Source organism: Nematolebias whitei, chromosome 9 (assembly GCF_014905685.2).
Source record: "Nematolebias whitei isolate Nwh7 chromosome 9, NemWhi1, whole genome shotgun sequence".
NCBI classification, from domain to species: Eukaryota; Metazoa; Chordata; class Actinopteri; order Cyprinodontiformes; family Rivulidae; genus Nematolebias; species Nematolebias whitei.
Window position 1 is genome coordinate 26706727 of NC_056506.1, and position 27374 is coordinate 26734100.

General features: G+C 40.7%; 1 protein-coding gene across 1 annotated transcript in view; it reads left to right on the top strand.

The window, feature by feature from the left end:
- The window catches only part of ephb3a (eph receptor B3a), an 83045-nt gene that overhangs the window by 25446 nt on the left and 30225 nt on the right, over positions 1–27374 (top strand). The window contains exons 2-6 of the mRNA XM_037682159.1: positions 6238–6302; positions 10909–11581; positions 17886–18041; positions 22333–22668; positions 25897–26021. Coding sequence (XP_037538087.1) covers positions 6238–6302; positions 10909–11581; positions 17886–18041; positions 22333–22668; positions 25897–26021 — 1355 coding nt within the window. The remainder of the gene's footprint in view (positions 1–6237; positions 6303–10908; positions 11582–17885; positions 18042–22332; positions 22669–25896; positions 26022–27374) is intronic.

The following is a 27374-nucleotide window of genomic DNA, read 5'->3' on the forward strand; positions in this document are numbered from 1 at the left end:
TCATTCAACCTTTATTTATACAGGTTAGTCACATTGAGTCACGAGGATTCATTTATAAGAGAGACGTGATTTAAACAAAGAACACAGATGAGGTACAGACAACAATAGACATATAAAAGCATATACAATGAAAAGTAAATAAAAGAAATTATAGAGAAAAATTAAACAAAAATAGCTACATTATAAAGCTATGTAAAATACTAAAAACAGGAACATGTCTGTGTTGGTTTATGCCATGAACTTAGCAGGTGTTTGAAGCCATTTAATATTTAATTAAATTTAATTCATTTATTTATTCATTTAAAAGAAACAAAAGAAACAAAATAAATTCATCAAAAATAAAACATTGAATGAAAAGAGTGCAGAAAGAAGAAAAAAAATCTTATATCTCCCCCTTATTAAAAATATATGTATAAAATAACATTAAACAAACAATCATTTAATAATTAATAATAATAAATCACCGTAATATCCACTTTAAAGCTAGAAATACAAAAAAAACCATGTTTTGTGTTATCAGAATTTAATTCTAACTTTAAAACGTATCCAACATTAATAAAACTTACCTCAAGTTGCCTTTTTGGACATGCATGCATATATTTGTACAAATTGTACTTGAGAGGAGATTATTACAGCCTCATATAAAATCAATGATGATCATGATATCGGAACGGGATCAGTTTCTGCTAATATCCATATAGGGATCGGATCGGAAGTAAAAAAAAGTGGATCGGTGCATCCCTACTCTAATTGCAACTACTGAAAATGAGAACTACGGTATGCAACTGAAAAAAACATTTTATTGTTAATTGTTTTTTCAGTATTATTTTTTTCATCATACACATAAATGGCTCAGGAAAGTTAAACAGTCCACTAATCTAGTAAAATAACCTGTTAGATATAGAAATGTGTTTCTTCTAAAATGAAGGGAAACCATGGCGCTCTCCCTAATTAGCCGACAGCGTGCCATGCAAATGCTGCTTCTATCTGCAGCTGAGCTGTTACAGATGGATGAGCGATCTATTAACTCAGTCTCCCATTAATGACACACAAAAAGCCAAGGACACTCTGCATTGTAATTACAGTCTGCTACCAGAACAGAGCCTCGGCTCTTGGAAAGAGCTCTGCTGTTGTTCTACACGGGACACGCTGTTTGTTTTAGCCTCTCACACCCTCCTTCCTCACCATTATCAACAACTTGTGAGCAAATGGTGCACAGCAGGCACTGTGTCAAGGCTCCATGAAGAAAGTTTAATTGATTCAGTGATTATGTGCAAACAGCAACAGAACAATGGGAGCCAGCATGGCCACAGCTGTAAAGGGAGAACCTCGAGCGAGGTTCGCACTTTCTGAAGGAGGGTGAACTCACTGGACCACAACCCAGGAAACACCTGACCAGTACCGTGACAGCAGCATGCATTGATCCTTCTCTGATTGTATAAAGAAAACCCATAAAGGACCTGACAAATATGTGCTAAGAGACTGCACTTCACTGATTTAATATATTCTGTTTTTTTGTGCTTGTGAGCCAGATGAAGTTTATAGAAAAGTTCTGCCATTTTGAAGTGGGGTTCTGTCTAAAAGTTATGAACAGGTAAAATTTTATATCTGCCAGATCTGCCCTCCAACATTAGACAGGCCACTTCCTGTTTTTAACTCTCTTCTAAAAACGCATCTGTTTTCACTGACTTTGAACACAGTGTGATTTGATTAGGTATTTTATTGTTTTGTGGTTCGTGTTTTTCTTTTGATGCATTTCATTAAATTTCGTTATTATTTTTTTCTTTAAATTACTGTCATTGATTTTTATTGATAAGCACTTTGGTAACAACTGCTGTTTCTAAATGTGCTCTATAAATAAACTTGACTTGACTTTGCCTAACGTGGAGCTAGTCAGCTAACATCTAGTCAGAGTGCAGCAAGGACACAAGTTTTGTTATTAAAAAAAACCTCCCGTCTTAAAAAGGAGCATTTATTCTTATTTTATTTGTAGTTTATTCAAATGGTATTATTTTAACTTTTACACCATTAACAACTTTACATTACACAGCTAACTACCTCAGACTGCACTGGAACAGGTACACCTAGCTGCTCTTGCAGCTTTTTGCAAACAACTATTGTTATACTGTATGTAAATAACACTAATTTAAAACTCATAATTATGTAAAGGCCTTCAAAATAGCATGTTCATGAACTGCAATGAAAATTTAGACTGCAGTTGTTTTATTACCTATTAAGCCTTAACAGCATTAGACTAGCTGTCTAGCTAACAGCTAATTTGTTCGGGACCAAAACCAAAATGAATCGCTGCTGTCTCAAAACAGCTCCAAGCTCTAATGATTTATAGAAACACTTCTTTATAAACTCCTACACTGCTGTTACTTTTACATTACACTGTTATTTTGTGCACGGTGGCACAACTGGTGGAGCTGCTGCCACTCAGTGAGCAGGTCCCTGGTTCTAATCCTGGTCCGGGTGGAGTTTGCATGTTCTCTCTGTGCATGTGTGGGTTTTCTCTCTCAGACCAAAAACATGCATGTTAGGCTGATAGGTAACTCTAAATTGTCCCTAGGTGTGTGTGTGTGTGTGTGTGTGTGTGTGTGTGTGTGTGTGTGTGAATGTTTGTCTTATTTGTCTCTATGTGTCCTTGTGATGGACTGGAGACCTGTCCAGGGTGTCCCCTGCCTCTCACACAGTGATTGCTGAATATGGGCACCAGTGACCCCGGCGACCCGAAAAGGAAGAAGCGGGTAAAGATGATGGATGGATGGATATTATTTTATGGAATATGTGATTATTTACCATTGTATATAGCAGCACTAGCTAGCTGTACTTAGCATCCAAGGGTTGAAGCCAGTAGAAATGTCTTAGATGTTCTGCCAAAATAACTGGAAATGTAAAATTGCCGGTGGTGTAAAGGTTAAAACAATAGCCTTAACTTCTATGAAAGTTTAAAGATTAGATTTGCTGTAAAACACTACAGTTCACTTCAGGAACAGGTTCATTTTGACCAACTACTTTTAGCTTATTGGTATGGAGTAAATCAGCATTCCTTGACCTTTTTTTTTTTTTTGCATCAAAGGATGTTTTTATTGGGGTTTTGTTTTCCAAACAACTTTCCTATAAACTATTAAGGAAAAATAAGTTTTCCAGCATAGTTTATTGTTTTGCTTCTTGTTTTTGCCCCAGGGTTGGTTAATAGGGTTGTTAGCACATGAAAATAATGTAGTCAAGTACAGGAAACGTGTACATATGGAAGTGATCATTTAAAAAAGAGGAAACTTTGCAAACCAATGTATATTACAATATTATATAGATTTATAAAGAAGCAGCATGGTGGCACAACTGGTAGAGCTGCTGCCCCTCAGCGAGAAGGTTGCTGGGTCAAATCCCGGCCTGGGGTGGAGTTTGCGTGTTCTCTCCGTGCATGCGTGGGTTTTCTCCAGGTACTCCAGTTTCTTCCCACAGACCAGAAACATGCCTGTTAGGCTGATAGGTAACTCTACATTGTCTGTAGGTGTGAGTGAGAGAGTGAATGCTTGTTTGTCTCGTTTGTCTCTATGTGTCCCTGTGATGGACTGGAGACCTGTCCAGGGTGTACCCCGCCCCTCGCACAGTGATTGCTGGACAAGGGCACTGGCGACCCCTCTGACCCAAAATGGAAGAAGCGGGTAAAAGATAATGGATGGATGGATGGATTTATAAAGAAAAGTTTTTTTTATGTTGAGTGTGGTTGTTGAGGTCTCCTGATAGACTTAGTCTTCAATTTTTACTGTGGTTCAAGCAAATAACATTTTATGAACCTTTACACAGCAGATAAGTTTGCATTGCACAACTATTTTTGTTAAAAGTATTGTAAAATTATTCCCAGTTGCAACCCCTGGATGCCCTAAAAGTGCTTTTCCACAAAACCTCAATTCAGTTCAAAAAGTTTTTTCAATTCAGTTTATTTATGTAGCTTCAAATCACAACAGAAGTTGACTCAGGGCACTGAAACATTCACATACATACAAATGCCAATTACCAGTGGTAAAATATATCTTTCTAAGAAAGGAAGCCTGAAGATGTGGTGAATCTTCACTTCGTCACTGTCTCCCATCCTGAGCAAGCACAAAGGCAATGGTGGAAAGGAAAAACTCCCTTTTAACAAGAAGAAACCTCCAGCTGAACCAGGCTCAGGACGAGCGGCCATCTGCTTCGACTGGTTGGGCTTGAGAGGAACGGGAAGGAGGAACAAACAAACACAGAATGACTGGTCCAGGTGCATGTGAAGGTGTACCTCCTATTGGAAGAAAGACAAAAAAAAAGCACATTAAGGAAATAAATAACTACAAATACAAAACAGGTAGAGTAAGTAAAGACAGCAGCAGAGTGAAGGAATGTGGTCAGTTTGTCCTCCAGCAGTCTAAGCCTATAGCAGCATAACTAAGGGGTGGCTTAGGAAACCCAACCCCTAACTACAGGATTTATCAAAAAAGGAAAAACTTGTCATCTTAAAAGTAGACAATGTTTTTTTTTTTCATTCAACCCTTATTTATACAGGTTAATCCCATGGAGCATTGGGGACTCATTTACAAGAGAGACCTGATTTTAATAAAGAGTGATGACAACAATGGACAACAAAACCAATAATAGACAATCATATGCATATGCGGGGGAGTGGTGGCGCAGAGGTTAGAGAAGGTGGGCCTGTGATCAGAAGATCGCCAGTTAAAGCACCGGTACCGACAACATCAAAAATGTGGGTGGAGTAGGTGAAGCACCCACACCTGCCCCCACCCTCATTTGTCCCACTCTGGGCCCTTGAGCAAGGCCCTTAACCCCACCATCTGCTCCTTGGGGTGTCCTAGATAGCATCTCTCTGCTCCACACAAAGGGCTGTGGTAGCTCAGTGTCTGTGGTTGTGTCAGGGAGGACATCCGGCATAAAAAAAATAACTGCCGGGTCTTCGTGCGACTTAGTTCGCTGTGGCGACACCTAAAATAGGGAGCAGCCGAAAGAAGAAGAAAAAAAAAATAAAGGATGCATACAAATTGAGTTTTTTTTTTTTTAACAAATGAAAATAAAATGGTATTTAAAAAGAAAAGCAACAAAAAAACAGCTAGATTATAAGGTGGTGTAGAAAACAAAACCAGGAACATGTCTGCATTGTTTTTTTTCCATGAACTTAGCAGATGTGAAGCCACTTAGAGAGGTCAAGGTCGAGAGCTTCACATCTTTTTGCAAGATATTCCAGGAAACAGGAGCGGAGTAGGAGAACTCTTTTGTCTAGTTCAGTCCTCACTGAGGGGACACTGCATGTAATAATGTCCTGAGAGTGCACACTGTAGCTGCACTCATGCAGAGACATGTAGGAGGAGATGTATGAAGGCAACAGACCAAGAAGTGATTTAAAGATGAAAATGTACCAGTGAGAGAGTCTGTGTGACATTAATGATGTCCAGTTAACCAGTAAATACAGGGTGCAGTGGTGGGTACGGTAGTTACAGCCAGTTATGAATCTTAGTGCACCATGATAGACAGCATCCAACATCTGCAGGGTTCTTGTAGCATTCATGTAAATAATGTCAACGTAATCAGTGGAGGAGAGGAAGTCACAGTTACAAGGTGTTTCCTAGCATTCAGAGTTAGACAAGATCTGTTTCTGAAAAAGAAACACAGTTTAACTTTCTTTTTCCTTGCTAGGTTTTCCACGTGGAACTTAAGAGAGATGCAAATCGACCAAGATACCCAAATATTTGTAGGAATCTACAAACTCAATAGGGAAACCATTAAGCCTGACGGACAGAAACTGGAAGTTGGTTCCACGAGAGGAGCCTGAAAACTGAAAGCTCTGCCTCCCATTCTGCTTTTGGAACTTCTATGAACCACAAGTAAACCTGCAGTTTGAATGCAAAATGGCTGTGCTATTTATTTAATAGAATCTTTCACTTTGTAGGCATCTAGGAAGATGCCTTTGTTCTTGGTTCCACGGATGAATATGGAAAGATTTGTGAGTTCCAGGCACACAAACGCAGAGACACTGAAGCTTAATTAGGCAGCATCACAGAAACGCTGTGATTGTCAGTGCTTTGAGAAAGCCAAGCGCTCGTGGGCGTAGGTTATGATGAGGAGCATGTCTTACCTTCTTTCTTTGTCTTAGACAGGGAACTTGTGTGTGGTCTTTAATATTGTGCAACAATTCCCCTGCTCACACCATGCAACTTAAGTTCCTCCCTCCTACTTTTTTATTTGCAGAAACCCTCATGGACAGCCGGTGGGCCACCACAGAGCTGGCTTGGACCACATTTCCAGAGAGCGGGGTGAGTTAATGTGCCTGTGCGTTCAGTTTGCTTTGGGTTATTTTTGTTTCTCCAGCAGCATTTGTTCCATTTGCTTGTTAATAGAGCCCAATCCTCCTTGAACAGCACACCTCCTGCTGTTTTATATCTTTGTGTTTGCAGTGAATGTTTACATTCTTGGAGACAATAAAGTAGAAACACACAATGTGACATTGTGCAGACCAAATCTAAAGTTTCAGTGTGCGGCCCATATAAAGCTTTTAAAAAATGCATAAATGATGTGCTTTAAACTAAATACAAGCAAGTTTCAAGACTTAAGGCGACAGTGGTTTACCTATTAGCCCCCACAATGCATGACGACTCATGGGTAGGTAGACTTTACTCTCTCTCTCTCTCTCTCCAGGATAAAGTGCCTGGCAGCTGAAAGCATGTGTCTTTTATAATATGGACCCAAGAGCACATTACAGGCAGAAATTAAGGTTTTCAGTTGATACCCCCTGTAGGAATTGTGAGAAAATAAAACAACATGAATTTGACCCCAGGGCTAACAGGCTGACAGACCTCCCCCACACCGGCCAGTGTAATTTGTCTTCGCTACGTGAGCGCAAAGTCAGTCAATGGAAATGGTACGTTGCCATGGAAACCATCTCCAGCAGCTCCCTGTTTTTTTTCCCTTCTCCCTACAACGGCCGGCTTTGCATGTCCTGGCATCCACAGAGTCATATGTCACGACTGGCGAGGCAGCACCTCTTCTCCTCGTGCCTGGCAGGCCTGTACCTTCAGGAGGCCCGGCAATTATCATATTTGTCAGGTAGTGCATCAATGGGTTGCTGGTGATTTACGACACCTAATGCTGACTCTTGGGCTCATCGTTTGGGGATAAATTGCCCGGTAGCTCGACAGACGTGAGATGAGTTATGCATTATTTTCCCTCCAGTTGAAATAATCAATTTCTGGGACGGCCATTTGTTTTGAAAACGAAGCATTCGGTTCAAATGAGAATTAGGTGGGGGAAAAAATAAAAGGTTGACTTTTCACAAGGTTATTTCCTAATGGACTGGATTTATTGACCAATCATACCATTTATTATGCCTTGTAATGTTAGTTACCAGAAACAAACATCACTGTTAACTGTATATAAACCCATATGTTGTATTTGTTGTTTAATAAATGGACTGACGATGACAGAAGTTACTTCTATTTCTATGTTGGTTCTTAAATCTCTGTTTCAGAGTTACAGTGAAGTTCTGTCTTGCATGTTTATAAATTAATGTACCATATATTTTACCGTAAAAGTCGCAGTTTTTTTGCATAATTTGCATGTCCTGCAATTTATACACTGAAGCAAAGTATTTATGGATTTCCCCCATATTTATAAACCAATTTTTGGCGGAGATATGACCATTTTCATTCATTTTGACTGAAATATTGAACACTACCATTTTAAGCCACTAGATGGCAGCAGAGTAGTATAGCATGCCGATTGTGTCATGTAATAGGTAAAAGTGGCTATTAATGACACAATCGGCTTGCCATAGCATGCCACGTTCGATCAGCTCGCCTGGAGCAACCGTTAAATCAGCTTCATGTTGCTGGGGCGGTGTAGCAAAATTAAGCTGATTTGACCATTAAAGTGCATTTATTACAGAAAAATTCAACTGAGACGAACCTTTACTATAAAGTCGAGCAAACAAATAATTGTTTTAGGTGGTTATCTTGTGAAATTTTGAAGAACTGAGCAACATTCCTCCTTCCTTTTTTCCTCCCTGTCTGTGCACTCCCGGAGCACCGAGGCAGCAAATACTTTTGAAATGCAGCTAATTTGACCATTAAAGTCCTTTTATTAAGATAAAGTTCAACTGAGACACACCTTCACTATAAAATCGAGCAAACAAATAATTGTTTTTAGGTGCTTATCTTGTTAAATTTCAAAGAAATGAGCAGCGACTTGTCCCTCTGTGCATTCCTACTTACGCTTATCGGCTTTTGAAATGCAGCTGATTTGACCATCAATGCATTTATTAAGCAAAAGTTAGACTGAGACACACCTTTACTATAATTTCGAGCAAACAAATTATTGTTTTTAAGTGTTAATCTTGTTAAATTCTTGTTAAAGTCCTCCCATGCACGCTCCTGCAGCCGCCATTTGGCAGCTAATCGATTTTTGGCACAACACCAGCCCACATTTCCGGGTTGTCAGTGGTGACGCGTAACAAACGCGACGTGTCAGCGGTGATGCATCATAGATGTGACTAATACGGTAAAGCAATGTATTTATGGATTTTTCCACTTTATTAGACATATTTGGACTGATGCGACTTATAGGGCGGTGCGATGTTTACAGCGGAAAATACGGTATATAAAAAATGTGCACTCTTGCTTGATATGGAGGCACAAGATAATAAATACTACAGTTTAATAACTTGAAGTACTCATGACACAAGCACACTGAGTTCATTTAGAAAGCCATGCATTATAACTATATTGTAACGGTTTTGATTTTAATTTTTTTATTCATGGATAGTCAGTTTAGTTATGAACTGATGCAAAAATACTTATTGTATAAACAACTACATTATAAATACAGTAGTCCCTCGTTTATTGGGAGTGTTACATTCCAGGACATCCCCCCCCGGGCAATAAGTGAAAATACACAAAGTAGCAACATTATATATATTTGTTTAGTATTTATATATATTTTAAGGTTTTATAAACCTTAAAGAAAACTACAAAATGGCGGCGCCTGTCCGAATGTTGTTGTTTTTTTTACTTTTTCCCAACCACGTGAGTACAATAATATTACTGTAAAGTTGACAGTTGTGTGTCGTATACTGTACTGCACTGTATGATTTTTGTTGTTGGCAAACCACGATAGAGTGAGTCCACGAAAGTCTAACCACGAAGTAGCAAGGGACTACTGTAACTTATAATAATCAATACATTGTAAAATAACGTTTTGCAGCTATTCATTGTTACATGTAACCAGGTTGGATGGCTGCTGTTTGTGTAATTCTTAGTTGGATAGAGGTCTGGGTTTTGACTAGACCATTCCAGGACCTCTTAACTGTTTCACCTTAAATCAGTCTCAAATCTCTGGAAACGTCACACTGGTTTCCCTCAAATATTATTCAAATGTTTTGTTCCATTCCATTTCCAGCCACTACCATGCTTTAAGGTGTGGATGGTGTTGTCAGCATGATGAGAAGGGTTAGGTTTGTGCTTGACAAGATGTTGTCTTTTATGGTCAAAGAGTTCAGTTTTTGACCACAGCAACTTAACATGTTTATTAAAGGTCTGCCCTTTTCCCCCCTTTTTCTTAGACAACAGCTGTTTTGTTTGTTTTTTTCTTCCATGAAGCCCAGCTCTGTGCAGGTTATAGCAGACTTTTTTTTTATTCAACCTTTATTTATTCAGGTTAATCCCATTGAGCCTTGGGGACTCATTTACAAGAGAGTTCAGTTTTTTTAACCAAAGAGTGATGACAACAGCGGACAACAAAGACAAAAAAAGACTATCATAAAGGATGTGTACAAATGGAGAATAACAAGTGAAAATAAAATGGTATTTAAAAGAAGATGTAACAAAACAAACAAACAAACAAAACAAAAAAAAAAACAGCTAGATTGTAAGACGATGTAGAAAACTAAAAACAGGAATATGTCTGCATTGTTGTTTTCCCATGAACTTAGCAGATGTTTGAAGCCACTTTGAGAGGTCAAGGTCGAGAGCTGTACTTCTTCTATACAACCTTGTCTCTGACCGATGTGAGGAGTTCCTTGGTCTTCATGCTGTTGCTCACTTGGTGTGATTTAGAGGCATTGCACTGGCATTGATACAGTTTTTCTCACTCACTTAACTTGATTCATTTGAAGTATTTAGTGTAAATTTTTTACTTGTTAACACTTTAAAAATCCATTTTAATTCCAGGTTTTAAGGGAATAAAACAAAAAGAATACTTACATACTCCATGAGCCCAACTTAATATATATTTTATACTTAATATAAAAGAATAAGGAGTGTGAATACTTTCGTAACCCACTGTATTGATAGTTATTCCTCTGTTTAATCTCTTGAGGATAGACTTTTTTTAAACATTCAAATCCACACATTCAGTGTAATCACAGCTGAAAACTCACCCCCTCAATTATTGATTTTATTTTATTTTATTTATTTATTTTAGGACCTCTGGCACGTGATTGGCATCAGAACTAGTCAAACCATAAGAATGTTTGAAATTTGTTTTAATAGAAAAAATGTGATCTATTAATAGTCCATAATGATTGGAATTGTCTGAATGATTCATGCAATTAGAAGTGTTTTAGCTGCAAATTATTCCTCACAGGCCTCGTGCACACAGCACACTGCAGGAATGTGTGTCAGTATATGTATGTGTTGTTTTGTGTAATCTGTTCGTAGCAGGCGCCACAGGACTGTTTTGAACATCTTCCATGCTTGAACAGTTTGCATTAGGAAGCATTAGATAATGTCAACAAACAATATATTAGATGCAGGAATTTTAGCAGCGACTCGGAAATGAGCCGCTTCTCTATTCTTGTCTGTGTTGTCCGCGCTGATTGCTATCATTTCGTTTTTCACCTCCTCCTCTGTGTTTCTGTTGTTTTCACAGTGGGAGGAAGTTAGTGGCTACGATGACTCCATGAGCCCAATCAGAACCTATCAAGTGTGTAACGTCAAACAGCCTAACCAGAACAACTGGCTGAGGACAGACTTCGTCCCCCGCAGGGGTGTTCTGCGCGTCTACGTCGAGCTCAAATTCTCCGTCCGCGACTGCGCAAGCATCCCCAACATCCCGGGCTCCTGCAAAGAGACCTTCAATCTGTTTTACTACGAGTCAGAGGGGGACATGGCTACAGACACCAGCCCTCTATGGAGGGAGAACCCTTATGTGAAGGTGGATACTATTGCTCCTGACGAGAGTTTTTCTCTGCTAGAGGCGGGTAGGATCAACACCAAAGTGCGCAGCTTCGGCCCCCTCTCCAAGGCAGGTTTCTACCTGGCCTTCCAGGACCTGGGAGCCTGCATGTCCCTCATCTCTGTCAGGGTTTTCTTCAAGAAGTGCTCCACAACCATTGCCAATTTTGCTGTTTTCCCCGAGACCGCCACGGGTGCGGAAGCCACTTCTTTGGTGATCGCTCCGGGGGCCTGTGTGGCCAATGCTATGGAATTGTCCGTCCCCCTGAAGTTGTACTGCAATGGGGATGGCGAATGGATGGTTCCTGTGGGCTCATGCACATGCGTCGCTGGCTTTGAACCCTCTGCGGATAGCACACAGTGCCAGGGTATGTGCGTTTAACAGATTTTTCAACTTTTGTCCGACCAAAAATCCTTTATGTACTCAGTGCAGGTCACCTCAGCCTGTGCCCTCTTCTCTGCATTTATTGTTAGGCTCCTGAAGGGGGGAGGGGAGGGGAGAGGGTGAAGGAGAGCATGAATTAATGAGGTGTTGCAGAGAGGAGCTGCATACAAATATTGTGCAAGCAAGACAGGAGGGAGAGAAAGATAGTGGGATGGCACAAAACAGAGAGCCAATAGATTTTCACTAGGCAAATGCGGATAATAGAATGGAAAGATGAAGCTCAAAGAAGAGAAAGAAAGGGAGAGTAAGAAAGGGAGAGAAAGAGCGGGTGTGAATTGCCAAAGCACTGACAGAAACAGCTGCTAACAGGAGAAGAATGAAAATGGAAGGAGGCTGCAGGACGTCGACGACAGACAAGCAAACCTTCTCGCACCTATAGGTGTGAGAAATAGTGTCGAACATCCACTGGAGATCTCATTTGTTGCCATTTGGCTGCTCAAGGTTAAAAGCTTGCCGCCAAAGCCTGATAAAAAAGCTCTCCAGGGCCTCTGCCAGCGCTTGTGATGAGGAAGTGTAATTTCCTCAACGGCCTCCCGTTAGTTAATCTACAGGCGGCCACACTCATTAACACCATTCAGACCATCGTGAGCCAACACTGCCACAGTGACATTAATCACTCAGACATTTCATTTCTTACCTCGGTCTGGCTGCTCGCAGCCAAGCGCCGCATGAGATGGAGAGAGAAGTCAAGGAAGATGAGGAGAAGAAAGACAATGGAGGGAGATATAGAGTAACAGAAACAGGAGAATCACTGTGCCCTCTAAAAGAGTGTAATGGATTAAAACAAGACAGAGTGCCACTGTGTTTCAGGGAGAGAAAAAAAACGTTCAGATGATAAAATGTAGTCTTAATGGGATGTGGGAGTTATAAAAGAAAAAAATAAAAATGTGGGTTTTTTTTGTGGACATGCACAAGGACAGCGAGACAGTGGTGAAATGTGCTGTAGAAGTGACAGATGGGTTCAAGGTGTTGGTGGGAGTGAATCAGAGATGAGCATTAAGTTCCTCCTTGTTTGCAGTGGTAATGGACAGGCTGACAGATGTGTTCATGCAGAAGTCGCCATGAATTACTATGTTTGCAGATAACACTGTAAGCTGTAGTGAGCAGAGAAAGCAGGTGGAAGAGAGTCTGGAGAGGTGAAGGAGTGCAGTAGATAATAAAAGAATGAAACTTTGTAGCAGTAGGATAGAATCTATGTTTATGAATAAGAGGGAGACAAAGTGTAGAAGTAGGGCCACTCCATTATGAAATAATAATAATTTAAATTATTTTGATCAACACTATAATAACAGTTATTGGATATAATTATTCACTGGGTTTGGGTTTGTTTATTGTACCTAAAAAGCAGTGAATTGCTTTGAAAATTATTAAAAAAATAATAATTTTTCATTCCCAAAATTTATCTTAAATTTTTTTTAGTTCCATGTCATAAAATTTAACATGTATCTAAAATTTTATTAATATAGACAAACTTCAACAAAATTATCTAGCAAAACAAAGTGGTTTAGTTCAACATAACATTTAATAATTTAGATGGGGGGGGAGTGGTGGTGCAGAAGTTAAAGAAGGTGGGCCTGTGATCGGAAAGGTCGCCGGTTCAACTCCTCAGGCCGACAATATCAAAATGTCAGTGGGAAAGGTGAAACATCCACATCTGCCTCCATTCGCATTTGCCCTACTCTGGGCCCCTGAGTAAGCCCCTTAACCCCCACCATCTACTCTCCTGGACACCCCAGATGGCAGCTCCCTGCTCCACACAGAGGGCTGTGATAGCTCGGTGGTTGTGTCAGGAAGGGCATCTGGTGTAAAAACAATTGCTAATTCCTTATGCGAGTTAGTTTGCTATGGCGACCCCTGAGGAAGAAAGCAGCCAAAAGAAGAAGAAAATAAAAAGGGTGCCTAAAAATCTGCCTGTAAATAATTTTTTAATAACAAGTTAAGAAACAAGGAAAGACCAAAATGGACAAGACTAGACATGAGTTTATTGGAGGGACAACTCAGACTAAGCAGTTTGGAGACAAAGTTAAGAGAACTGGAGATAGTTTGGATCATATCCGTGTATATCTTAACATCCAACTGGAACGGGACCAACCTTCCCTGTTGGCTGGGTTGTACAAGTTTGAAGTCCCTCCACATAAACAAACAAGACATTTCCCATGGCAAAAATAAAAATATGCCTCTAATTATTTTTTTCTGGTAGTGATTCCTGTTGATTCACAAAGTTCTTTCCTTACGTTTGTTCTAATATTAATTTTAATGTTACATTTAGCTCTAATTAGTTATTTCATGCTTAAAAAGAAGTGATACAGTGATTGCTTGTGGGGGAGTGGTGGAACTTAAAGCTACACATCCCTTTTGTGCAGACTCTGGTTTCAAAAATATAACAAGCAGCGTGCCCATGTCCCACATCACTGAGAGATTTCAATAATGAATATTTGTAGTTTTTAAGATAAATGTTGTTATGGACTGGAATTATACAGGTACAGTAGTCCCTCGTTTATTGCGGGGATTCAGTTCCAAACCCGCCCACAGTACGTGGCATTCTGCGAAGTAGCGACGTTATATTTCTTTCAGTTCTTATATATACAAAGTATATAAAGGCTTTAAAAACCCTTCCTACACTCTTGCAATGTTCTAAACTCTTAAACCTTCGTTATTTTAACAACATACGTACAGTACTGTATGTAGCTACTAAATTTTACTTACTGGGCTCTGCAGAACAGGAGTGGCTCGATTAGTTTCCAGTCTGCCTCTGTTCCATTTCTGCAGACGTACCATGCAGCAATGAAACCCACAATGAATGTTCTAAACTCTTAAACCTACTAATTTTAACAACATGCTAATTTGTAGCTACTAAATGTTACTTCCCAGCTTGTTCCCGCTCCGAGGTCCTCGTCAGCCAATTGAAAGACATGAAAAAGTGCAATTTGGCTTCTGATGGATCATTAGACCATCGACCGCGTGCATCCGCTGACAGCTCATCATTGGCCAGTTGAAATCATGAAAAATGTACCGTTGGGCTTTAGATGGATCACTGGACCTATGGCCGCGCACATCCACTCGGAGGTCCACGTGGGCGGGCTACCAGCTCTCAAGATTCACCAATGGGTCTGGAAGTCTGGTTCTGCTCCGGTTCTACTCCGGTTCGTTAGGTTCAGTGCGGCTTCTTTGCATCCACTGGGCATCGATCAGATCAAACTTTACCTCTGTTTTTTTTTTTCAGCAGAAGGAAATGGGGCTTCTGGCTGGGGCCCTGTTGCCTTCTGGGAAATGTGGTCATTATGAGCAGTAATATAGTGGAGACTTACTGAGAGAAAACTACAAAATAGTGGCACCTGTCCTAAGTATTTTTTTTTTGTTAACTTTTTACTGTGAAGTACTGTATCCAGTACTGTCCCAATCACATGAGTAATATTAAAGTTGACAGTAATGTGTCCTGTACAATTATTTTTATTTTTGTACAATATTATGGACTATGCATCCGCAAACCGCCATAGAGCGAATCTGCAAAAGTTGAACCGCAAAGTAGAGATGGACTACTGTAATACGAGTAAAGCTTAAAGGTGTTTTTGGTGCAAGATATTCAAATGGGTAGGAGTTGGGATTGGTGGCACAGAGGTTAGAGAATCCGAGCCTGTGATCAGAAGGTCGCCGGTTCGACACCCCAGACCAACAACATCAAAATGTGGGTTGGAAAGGTAAAGCACCCACACCTGCCTCCACCCTCATTTGTCTCACTCTGGGCCCTTGAACAAGGTCCTTACCCCACCACCATCTGCTCCCCCGGGTACCCTAGATGGCAGCTCTCTGCTCCACACAGAGGGATTAGCTCGGTGGTCTGTGGTTGTGTCAGGAAGGGCATCTGGTGTAAAAACAATTGCCAAGTATTATTGCAAGTTTGCTGTGGTGACCCCTGAGGAAGGGAGCAGCCGAAAGAAGAAGAAAAAATTCAAGTAGGAAGGAGTTACACTGTGTATAAAAATATACATTGGCTTTTGTTTTTGCTTGTTTGAGATGGCGCAGTGACGTGTCCCAGCAGGTGGATGGAGCAATTTTATCTGCTATTAGGTACAATGGGCACCCAGGGGATGACCAATGGTGGCCTTGGTCACTGTACGTAGATTAATATTTGACCACCTCAAGGGCAGGGCTAGAGTGAACTAGAGATGTTTGAGTAAACTACATTTAGGCAATGTGAAAACTAGAAAGCATAGTTTCCTCAAATTATAGGGGTCGTCAGTTTACACACATATATATATATATATATATATATACACATATGCTGATGGCCATCTTGGATTTTGACGTAGCAGCCCAACTTTTGAGGGGAACAGTGGCACAGATGGTATAACTGCTGCATCTCAGCAACAACGTTGCAAGATCTAATCCTAACTGGGTGCTTTTCTGGGTGGAGTTTTCATGTTTTCTCTGTGCATGCATGGGTTTTCTCCAGGTACTCTTGTTTCCTCCCACATACAAAAAACATGCAGGTTAGACTGACTGGTAACTCTAAATTGTCTCTAGGTGTGAGTGAGAGAGTGAATAGTTGTTTATCTTGTTTGTCTATATGTGTCCCTGTGATGGACTGGAGACCTGTCCAGGGTGTCCCCCGCCCCTCGCCCATTGACTGCTGGATATGGGCACCAGTGACCCCCGTGAGTTATCCAGCTCACAGAACTGCAGCAGATATCTTGGATTTTGACGTGGCAACCCAATTTTTAAAATGAACCTTTCTTAAGCCTAGATACAGCTACACACAATAATGGAAATTTAGTACCTCACTTATTTTTCTAAGTTATCATTCTCACAACATGCACGGATGGATGGACGGACCGACAGGGGGTATTTCCAATTCCTCGTCTTCGCTCCATGATGGGGTACAGTATGGCAGTTCCTATAAACAGGGTCCTGCTGGCCTCAATTCGCAACAAGACAAAATTGGGGACACTTTGTCTATAAATTTGGGAGATACAGTGAGCATATTGGACAAAGGATGCTGAATGTGGCGCTTCCAGAGAGGAGGAAAAGAGGAAGACCACAAAGAAGGATGTATTAAAGGTGCATTGGGAAAGGAGATGGCACAAAACAGACAAAGAAGGATGTTGGTGAGATGGAGGCAGATGATCTGCTATGGCAATTCATAGAGGGGCAGCAGAAAGAAGAAAAATAAGTGTTATATTGCCCCTGCTGAGATATTAGCTGTGCTGGCTTTTTAAAACTATGCCATTGTTTGAATTTTGGGTGGAGCGGGAGCTAAACTGAAAGCCCACTTAGCCTAACTACTTAATCACCCTCTCCCCTCTCCCTCAGGCTGGGGTTTATGAGCCGTCAAGCTGACACGACAGATGTTTGCCAGAGACCCCTCTTTTACACCACCGGTTAGGAATGTGGCAAACAGTAAAACATGGGACTCTGGAGGCCAATATATCCAGACCTTTTGCTTCTAATCCTTTTTATCTGAATCCTTCTTAAGTCTCAGCTAACACTGGTTTATCCTTAAGTCTCGATATCAGCCAACTTTCAACCCGACACTTAGGAATTCAAATTAATCGCTCGGACACGTCGCCGAAGGTTACTTCGTGTATTCTTCTCATAACTCTGCTCAGCTAATTCACGTTTGTTTTGATGTCCCGTTGTTTGGATTGATTTATTAGCTTATTATGGAGCTGTTCTGCATGCGTGTAGAGGCCTTGTTTGTATTCAGTAACGGGTTTGGAGAACTGACGACTGAGTAGACACTGATTGATAGGTTTAGGGTGGATCCTTTTTCTCTGAAGTATTCTCCATCCTTGTTTGTCTGACAACAGCAATCTCCTGTCAGCAGTCGTCTTCATCTTTATCCTCCTTTTTCCCCCTTCTTGAACACAAAACTTTGCTGTCATTGTGGCTTTGCGTTTAGGGAGATTAATGTCACCTCACAGAGAGGATGGAAATGAAAAAGCCGATGCAAATGTATAGATAAGCCCCTTGTGCTTAAGCACTCAATGGTTTGCAAACACACACACAAACACACGCACGCACGTTTGCACGCATGCATGCATGCACCCAAGCATTTTCCCGTGAATATTGAGGTTTTTCAGGTACTTTAGATGATTCTTTTTGTTATAAGACAGATCTGACAGCTGCTGGTCTTTTAGATAAGTGACAGTACAGTGGACTTTTTGTTTTGCATTCCCTTTCTTTTTTTTCCACCCACCACTTATTCTCTTTCTCTCCCTCTCATGTAGCCTGCATCCCTGGGACATTCAAATCCAAATTCGGAGAGGGAACATGTGCTCCCTGCCCGTCCAACAGTCGCACCGGTTCACGAGGAGCCAACGTTTGTCCCTGCCAGAATGGTTTCTACCGCTCTGACAGTGACCCTCCAGAGTCCTCCTGCACCAGTAAGTCATGCTCCACAGCACAGAAAAAAAGGAAGAAGTCCACATTTCTCTGACTGAGCTGCAAAGGTTCAGGGAGCAGGAAGCCAACTAAGAGTGAGGGAGGGTATATATGAGTGTGACTTAACAAAATTCAAACATTCCTCCTGTCGTCATAGCAAACGTTGCAGATTTTGAGTTCTAATCAACATCACTGTAATTTCATGGGAGCAATACTAAAAAAGTGTGGGCGAGCAACACAAATTATGTGCAATATCATCTCAGGTTTATAATGCACATAAGCACCTTGCTGGCTTGCAGTAGAAATAAGCATTATCCTGCTTTAATGCTTATGATTGCCCCTCACTTTTTCCTGTGTGCTTGTGACTCTGTCTGTTAGCAAAATACCACATGAGCCACTGAACAGATTTTAATGAACCACTCAGATTGTCATCATTGAATGTACATTCACAACTGATTCACGGTGGTTATTGCAGCCAACTGACTTGAGCAAATTCAAAAGACTGCAGCTCAGTCAGTTGTAAAAAACTGATTTATCTCTTGGTGTGGTAGTAGCTGAGCATCATGCCCAACGTGTACTTCAATTCAATTCAGTTCAGTTCAGTTTGTTTATATAGTGCCATGTCAAAACAGAAGTCATCTCAGGGTCAGCCTTACAGACAGAAACTGGAAGTTGTTTTCCACAAGGGAGGAGCCTGATAACTGAAAGATCTTCCTCTCATTCTGCTTTTGGAAACTCTAGGAACCATGAGTAAACCTGCAGTCTGAGAGCGAAGTGCTCTGTTAGGAAAATATAAAACAATAAGATCTGTAATATAAAATGGAGCTGGGTTGTTGAGAGCTTTGTAGGTTAGAAGTAAGATTTTGAATTCAGTTCTGGACTTGACAGGGAGCCAATGGAGAGAAGCTAAAACTGGAGAGAGATGATCTCTCCCACTAACTCCAGTTAAGACTCTGGCAGCAACATTTTGGATCAACTGAAGACTTTTAAAAGAAGTATTTGGACACATAGACAACAAACCATTGCAATAGTCCAGCCTAGACATTATAAATGCATTAACTAGTTTTTCTGCATCATTTTTAGATAAGATGTTTCTAATTTTAGCGATATTACGCAGGTAGAAAAATGCTGTTCTGGTAACGTTTTTAATATGGTGTTAAAAGACATATCCTGATCAAAAATAACATCAAGAACATTAGAAATGGAGGCCAAATTAATGCCATCCAGAGTTGGTGAAAGACTGAAAAATTTATTTCTAAGATGCTCAGGTCCAAAAACTAAAACCTCTGTCTTGTCTGTGTTTAAAAGCAGAAAATTTAGGGTCATCCAGGTTTTTATGTTTTAGGACATGCTAGTAGTCTAAGTAGCTGATTGGATTAATTGGGTCTCGTGGACAAATATAACTGTTTATCATCAACATAATGAAAATTTATACCATGCTGTTTAATAACTTTACCTAATGGAAGCATATTTAACGTAAAGACTATTGATCCAAGCACTGAACCCTGAGGAACTTCATGACTAACTTTGGTGTTAGAAGAAAATTAATTATTTACATTTACAAATTGGACTCTATCAGATTCCCATCAGATTCAATCACTAACATATTACAGGAGATATTGCTATATTGTGTCAAATATTAATCTTTCAAAGTTAGACTAAGACAACTCCGTCATTTCTCATCATAAAATGCTCTTAGTCTAAAACTCTGGAATAAAAGACAATGAATGGTATTCATTTATTCAATGAATCATAAGCCTTTAATTTATTTACTTTTAGCATTTTTTTAAGCAAGACAAAAAAAGTATTTAATTTGTGTCTTAGCTTCACTTTGCAGCATGATCTTACTCTGGAGAATCAGTAAGGAATTCCTTCACATTGCAAGAGCAAATGTTTACTGTGACTTATTCCAATATTGCACATTTTTACCTCACTGTTGCATTATTTAGCTGGCTACAATTTGTTTTTCAGCTAAGTCTTATCGGTGTTCCCAAAGGGTCCATGTTCAGGGGACCTGTGCGATTCTAAAATCTGTGGCACATTTACTGGTACCCATTAATGTTTGTTCCTTGATGATTCTCCAAACTCAGATTTGCCTGTTGTCTTCTGCAGATCTTTGACTGCTCATACTTGACATACATCACTTGGAAAAATTAGAAAGGCATTTGTACAAGGACTGAATAAACTTTAGGGCATATATTATTCAGTTAGAAACAAAAAAAGAGTACATGACCCCAAAAAGTCAGCTTGATCAGATGGTGCCCTTCAGCATTGGTTAGTCTTACAAAACCGTCTCCCATGAGAAAAATTTTAACACAAATTTTAGAATGGAAGCTTTTAAAACTGTTGAGAGTGATTGCTGAGGATTCACATGTTGTTGGACTTTAAAATGATACATTTGCTTCTGCAGGTCAGTGTTTTGAATGCAAATCGTGTGTTTAGTGGTAACTTGTCTGCTTGGTGTCTCTGTTCGTTCTGCTTGCACGAGCGAATGAAAGAAGTCCTTTCTGTGGTGCTGATTTAAAGTGACATACACATATTTGACCATGTAAAGTTAAGCCCGGGGGGCCTTTTGCCATGTTAAATGACACAGAACGCCCACAACCGTCCGTCTCCCCCACCGGATCTTTGTCACAGGAACACTGCAGACTCTGACACTGACCAGTGACAGGCGAGCAGGGACGCAAACGTCACCTCCGACTAAACATGCAAACACACAGAGACACGCGGGCCTGACAGCTCTGTCTCTGTGGTCTGTCAGAGCGTGTGCCAGCCGGCCTTTGTGTTTGAAGCTGAACGTGAGAGGCTCGGAGAGGCAGTGAGCGGCAGCTTGGAGTCGGAGTGGGCTTCAGATGGGCATCCAATTAGTGGAGCCTGAACTCTAAGTCAAATTAGAAAGTCCTGGGTGAGTGAAATCCAGCTCAGGGCGAAGACGGCTGAGGAGGTGGACTCTGTGGACATGCAGTTTTTAGACCGTCAAGAGCTGATTGCTTGAGACCGTTCCACTCCACACCCCCTCTGTTTGCTGTGAGACAGGTTTTTGTTACTGGAAGTCTAAAGACAGAGCACCTTAATAGGATGAAAAACCAGTTTTCTGAGCTGATCTCTGCACCTCTGCAGTTATCACTTGACTCTGATTTTAAGCACTGTTCACCGATTACTTAGTGCTCACTGAGACACAGTGGCATTGGGTTGGACTGACTCATGACTAGGGATGTGCGATATGGCATAAAATTCATATCACGATATGTATTGTGAAGGGTGGTGATAATGATATATATCACAATATGTTTTTGGTATAAAACTTGCAACAGGAATGAAAAAAAGCATAGGGTGTCCTTTTGCCATCATTTATTTTGAAAACTGCTATACCACAAAATAATCTCATTTAAGAAAATTCCACCTCTAGGTCCAGAAAGTTTTTAAATAATAAACAAATCAAGTATTAGGCTTCTTTCTTGTAGTGTAAAACAGTGCAAAATATATCAAATGTAGTTTTATCCATATGTTTCAAACAAAAGAATACGTTGTTAACTCTTAACAGTTTCCAGTATTCTCACTTAAGAAATGAACAGCAACAGAACAGCATTTTACACTGAAAACACATCACCCTCCAACCCTCTATTGGGCGTCTCCTTTCGCTTTAAGGAGAGCTGACACAAAATGGCGACCAGTTTCCTCTGTGGCTTTGACCAGAGGGTCTTGCACTAAAATCACACAACACAGCGTTCTTTTCACAGATCAGAGAGCAGGTTTCTCTAAAGGTGACCAATGCTTACTTTAACTTACGACAGAATAAAAGCCCAACTTTTGACGTAACACAGTGTTTTGCGCATGCGTCCAAATACGGCAACATTACGGCAAGCCGGCCGTAGTTAGCTTGTAGCTTCGCTACTTAGCTCTCCAAGACTTTACCACCACTTACGCACAGTTGTCAACCAAAAAAAGTAACGATTAAATCTGACAACTCTGATTTTACATCAGACACAGCATTGCTGCGGTTAGCCAGTAGAAGACAGAGCTCTATCGTAGGCTAAATGTCTATCGTTTCTACTGTGTACCGTATATATCGTGCATTCCTGTTCATGACTATGATTTTCTATCAGAGCAGATCAGCTATTTGAAACCACCAGTATTATCAGATGTATTCCACTTGTCAATGACAAAATGTGTTTAATGCACCAGGAAGGTGTTGTTTTTGCTGTTGTCATTTTCTCCTGCAGCTGCACAAAGAGCAGAACTATAACTTTACACGTGTGTTTGCCTAACTATTTATGGGTGTGTGTTTTGCAGCTATTCCCTCAGCGCCACGCAGCGTCATATCTAGCGTCAATGAAACCTCCCTGTCCCTGGAGTGGGAGGAGCCTGACGACACAGGTGGGCGTGGCGATCTTGTCTACAATGTGGTGTGTAAGAAGTGCCTCCGCGACAGGAGCCCGTGCACACGCTGCGACGACAACGTGGACATTGCGCCACGCAAACTGGGGCTGAGGTCGAGAAAGGTGGTGGTGAGGAACCTGCAGGCTCACACCCGCTACAGCTTTGAGGTGCAGGCCGTCAACGGCGTGTCTGGGAAAAACCCTGTCCCGCCCAACTACTCCACGGTCAACATCACCACCAACCAGGCCGGTTAGTAGTGAATCTGTCAATGACACCGTGTGTGTCCATGAGTTAATTCACAGAGCAGCTTCGATCAATACCACTTAGCATCACGGTTGGACAAACTGGTTAGTGGATCCTACTTTGAGTCAGTGTCAATGAGCATCTTAATGGGTTTTTAGTATCAACAGAGGGTCTAACATGAACAGTAAACACAGGTGAAGAAGCTCATTGATAGTGTCAAATGGGAAAATGCTCAGCTGGAGCTCGGCTTCTCCGAGAGCGTTGCAGGAAAAAAGCAGATATATTTAGCTTTCTATCGCCAACGTCAGCACTCAGGCAGATAAGCAGGCTCCTCATCATACGTCAATGACAATGTCACTCTTCAGCGTAGCCACTTAATGTATGCAGTGTCATCATCAACCAAACTGCTCAGGGCCTTTCACACACTGCAATTAATCTCCCAGTTAACCAGCACTTAATCCACCTTACTGCAGTTTATGAACCCCGTACAGTGACTATCAGCTGAGTCACTTTCAGGCTTCACAAATCAATAAGCTGCAGAAAAGAGGTGAATCGTTTACTGCTTTTGTTAAACTCACCAGGATGGAGGTAGAAAAAATAAAACGATTTTATTTCCTCAAAATAGCTGTTTAAGATATCAAGCTTTTATAAGAAACAAATCTTTTGTTTTGTTCTTATTTACTTGCCCAGTCAAGTTTTTTTATTGTCCTAATTTCTTGCCTATAAATAAAACCTGGAACAATGAAAATAACACATTTTGTTTCTACTTTTGTAAGGTTTTACTCCCAGATAAGTAGTGACCAAAAATAGCAACTCCAAGACCAGGATAAATTTGCAGTGTTTATTTGCAGGAGTGATAATCAACATTAAGCTGCAACTCAACTGGGAGGGACTGGAACCCTGGAGAGCAAGGACAAGAGTTCATATGGAGGTTTACATCCTTGAGAATGATTGAATGTCTGGTTTGTCTCTTACTGTTGGAAGCCAAGGTCATCATATGGGCAAAGGTCCAAACAGTTTCAGTATCACTGAACGAGGAATTCCCAGAGAGGTTGCATATATCAGTGGGCAAGTGGTGGAAGACAAGAAATAGCTAAAGCAATCACGAAGAGGTTTTAGGATGAATCCAGGGAGGTCCAAGACACAGGAGGAACACAGGAGTCAATGCAGTAGGCAGATAACGCATCAGCGTCGAAAGTGAAGTCATCAACTGCCATTTATACTCCTACAGCTCATTAGGAGAATGGTTCACAGGTGTGTTGTTGGCACCATGTAGTGTCAATAAGCTGTAGGAGAAAAACTAGAACTCCCACAACCTATTCGCACAGGATTCGTTTTACCTAGGGACCACATGTAATAAACAAATTACTCCCCAAACGTCTGCTTTTTATGTGGCGCATTCACACGGGATAACCAAAAGCCTGAGATTTAGCTGAAATATATGGACATCTTCCGGATGTGATCTTAAAGAGGTCAAAATAAAATCACATTAAGCTCAGATGGACAACCTGTCACCGGCCACACGCGTCCGCTGACCCACCAGTTGAATGGACTTGCAACCTGTCCAGGGTGTACCCCACCTCTCACACAGTGATGGCTGGACTTGGGCACCAGCGACCCCTGCTACCCGAAAAGGAAGAAGTGGGTAAATATAATGAATGGATGGATGGATTGATCGATCAGCTGATCACTGGCTACACGCGTCTCCACACCTGCTGTCTTCTGCGGTGAAGGAAGTAGCATCTACAAAAGCCGAAACGAGAAGCGCGTTCATTTAAAACGAACATTGTTCTATATTTTTCTAAATGATTGTGCTTAGAAAACAAAAAACATCTCATTACCTATCGGATCCCACCCATTTCTGTCCAAATCACAGAGATGCCTATTTGATTTGGATTAGTATTATCACAGGACCTCAGAGTTCAGCAAAATATAGTAGGTAATTTGCAGGGGAATTTTTACTTTACAAATGACTGACAGGGCCGATTCGCACGGGATTAACAACAGAGGCAATCTCTGTAATTATTACAGATCGCATGTGATCCCTAGGTAAAACTAATCCCATACGAATAGGGCCTAAAATATCAGGAACTTAAGAAAATTGCCTTAAAGTAGAAACCTTTATTTCTTTATACATTTCTCACATAATTTTACTGGGGGCCAGAATAAAGGACAAAATGGACATTGAGCAACCATTATAAATACTGTACTAGCTTGGACTGGATGGTGGCCTTTCTGTGTGAAATAAAGGTTTGTAGGTTCAATCATCTGTGCAGGTGTGGCTTTTCTTCAGGCTCTTTAATTTATTCCAGCAGGTTAATTGATAACTCTAAATTGTCCCTAGATGTGAGTGAGAGAGTGAATGGTTGTTTGTCTCTATGTGTCCCTGATGGACTGTCAACTTGCTGCCCAGTGTTCACTGGACATAGGCACTAGCTCTCCACGATAGTTCACAGAAAAATGGGTAAAAAACTGGATGGCTGTATGATTGTAGATTTGCTCGTTACAGGAGTTTATTTTGCAGCAATACTGAATTTCATGTATCTCAGAATTAAAACTCCATTAAAGCTCTGGTAATAACATCACATTCAACTTCACTACGTTAAGTTGCAAAACCAGTGGGGTCTGTTAATTGCTGTGCTCAATGTTAAATTGCAACAATGATCAATTTGCTACACACTTACAGCTTCCTGCTGCGTATGAAATTTAAAATATCTTTATACAGAAAGCACCTTGTTTTTATCATGAAAAATGTGCATCTAAATTAAATTCAGCAGCTGACCAGACCAATCCAAAATCATTTAGAGTAACTTAATCTTTCCTTATTAAGGCTTGATATTGTGTATAAAATGTTGATTTGATTTAAATCAACAGCATAGTTATAGAATAACGTCAGTCTGACAGATGCTTAATCTAATACAGCAAATTCAGAATATACTGTAGCTAGAATATGTCAATAAATTTATTAGATAAAATTGTATTACTTAAAAATGTAATTGTTTTATTTTTTCGCACTGACGTCTATATTAGATGGTTATGCAGGGTCCCTCTCTATCACTGAGCCCCATGTTTATTTATATACGTTGGCATTAATAATAAGCCCAGGCTTTTAAGCCCAGTTTTATTAAGTCCTCATTATTATGAGCTAATGTGCTACAGGCTTAGTGAACAAGACAACATGTTATAACTTTCCAGTAAACATAACTAAATGGTGTCTCTGATGTCCTCCTGCAGCGCCTTCAGCTGTCCCGACCGTCCACCTGATGCGCTCTTCCTCAGACACTCTCAGCTTGTCCTGGCTGCCCCCTGAGAAACCCAACGGAGTCATCCTCGACTATGAGATTAAATACCAGGAGAGGGTGAGAGCTCCACGTTACGTTTCTAATTATTCTGCATGTCGTTTTAACTCTGAGGGTGTTCTCCCAGCTTCACGCAGAGATCTAGTCACATGTGGACTGACTGATGTTTGTGGCTGCTGACTGAATGTTTTGATGTGATCTGAGTAGGACTGAGGGTGAAATAATGATTCTAACCACCACAGAGAAAAACTGGGGTGACAAGACAAGTTGTAGCTCTTTTATCATTTTTGACAGTTAAACTATTGAACTTATGATCTGTTAGTATCACATAAAATGAATAATTCAGACATTTTGAAGAGAGTTACAGTATTTGGCAAAATTGTGAATAGTTAGGATCTTACCTGTTTTACATAACTTGCTGAACAACCTCTGCTTAGAGAAATTTAAGCAGCACGACAGCTCACTGGTTAGCACTGTTGCCTCGCAGCAAGAAGGTCCTGGATTCAATCTCTGGTTGGACCTGGGGTCCTTCAGGGTGGAGTTTACATGTTCTTCTCGTGTTTGCATGGTTTTTCTCCAGGTACTCCGGTTTCCTCCCACAGACCAAAAACATGCATGTTAGGCTGCCTTCAGGCCCAGGTCTCCTTTGCAAAAGAGATCTGTGCTCTCATTGGGATTTGCCTGGTTAAATAAAGGTTAATAATAAACAGAATGTAATCCTGACAAACAGCTAATCTGAATCCAGCCAAGACAAAAGTGATTTTTTTTTATTCAGCCTTTGTTTATACAGGTTAGTCTCAAGGAGTCACGAGGACTCATTTTAAGAGAGACCTGTTTTAGACATATAGTACAGACAACAATATACAACAATAACAAGCAATTAAAATAAAAAGTATTAAAAAAAAACACGGTTATTGTTAGCATCATGGTTCTATTAGCAGTGTGGCCTGTAAGCGACGTGGTCTTGTTTGCAGCATGGTACAACAAACACTGTAGTCCTGTTAGCAGTGTGGTTGTGTTAGCAGTGTGGTCCTGTTAGCAGCGTGGTCCTGTTAGCAGCATGGTACTACTAGCATTGTGGTCCTGTTAGCAGTGTAGTTTTGTTAGTAATGTGGTTCTGTTACCAGTGTGGTCCTGTTAGCAGCGTGGTCCTGTTAGCAGCGTGGTTCTGATAGCAGTGTGGTCCTGTTAGCAATGTGGTCCTGTTAATAATATGGTTCTGTTTGCAGCATGGTCCTATTAGCAGCGTGGTCCTGTTAGCAGTGTGGTACTGTTAGCAGCGTGGTCCTGTTAGCAGTGTGGTACTGTTAGCAATGTGATATTGTTAACAGCATGGTCCTGTTAGCAATGTGGTCCTGTTAGCAGTGTGGTCCTGTTAGCAGTGTGGTACTGTTAGCAATGTGGTTCTGTAAT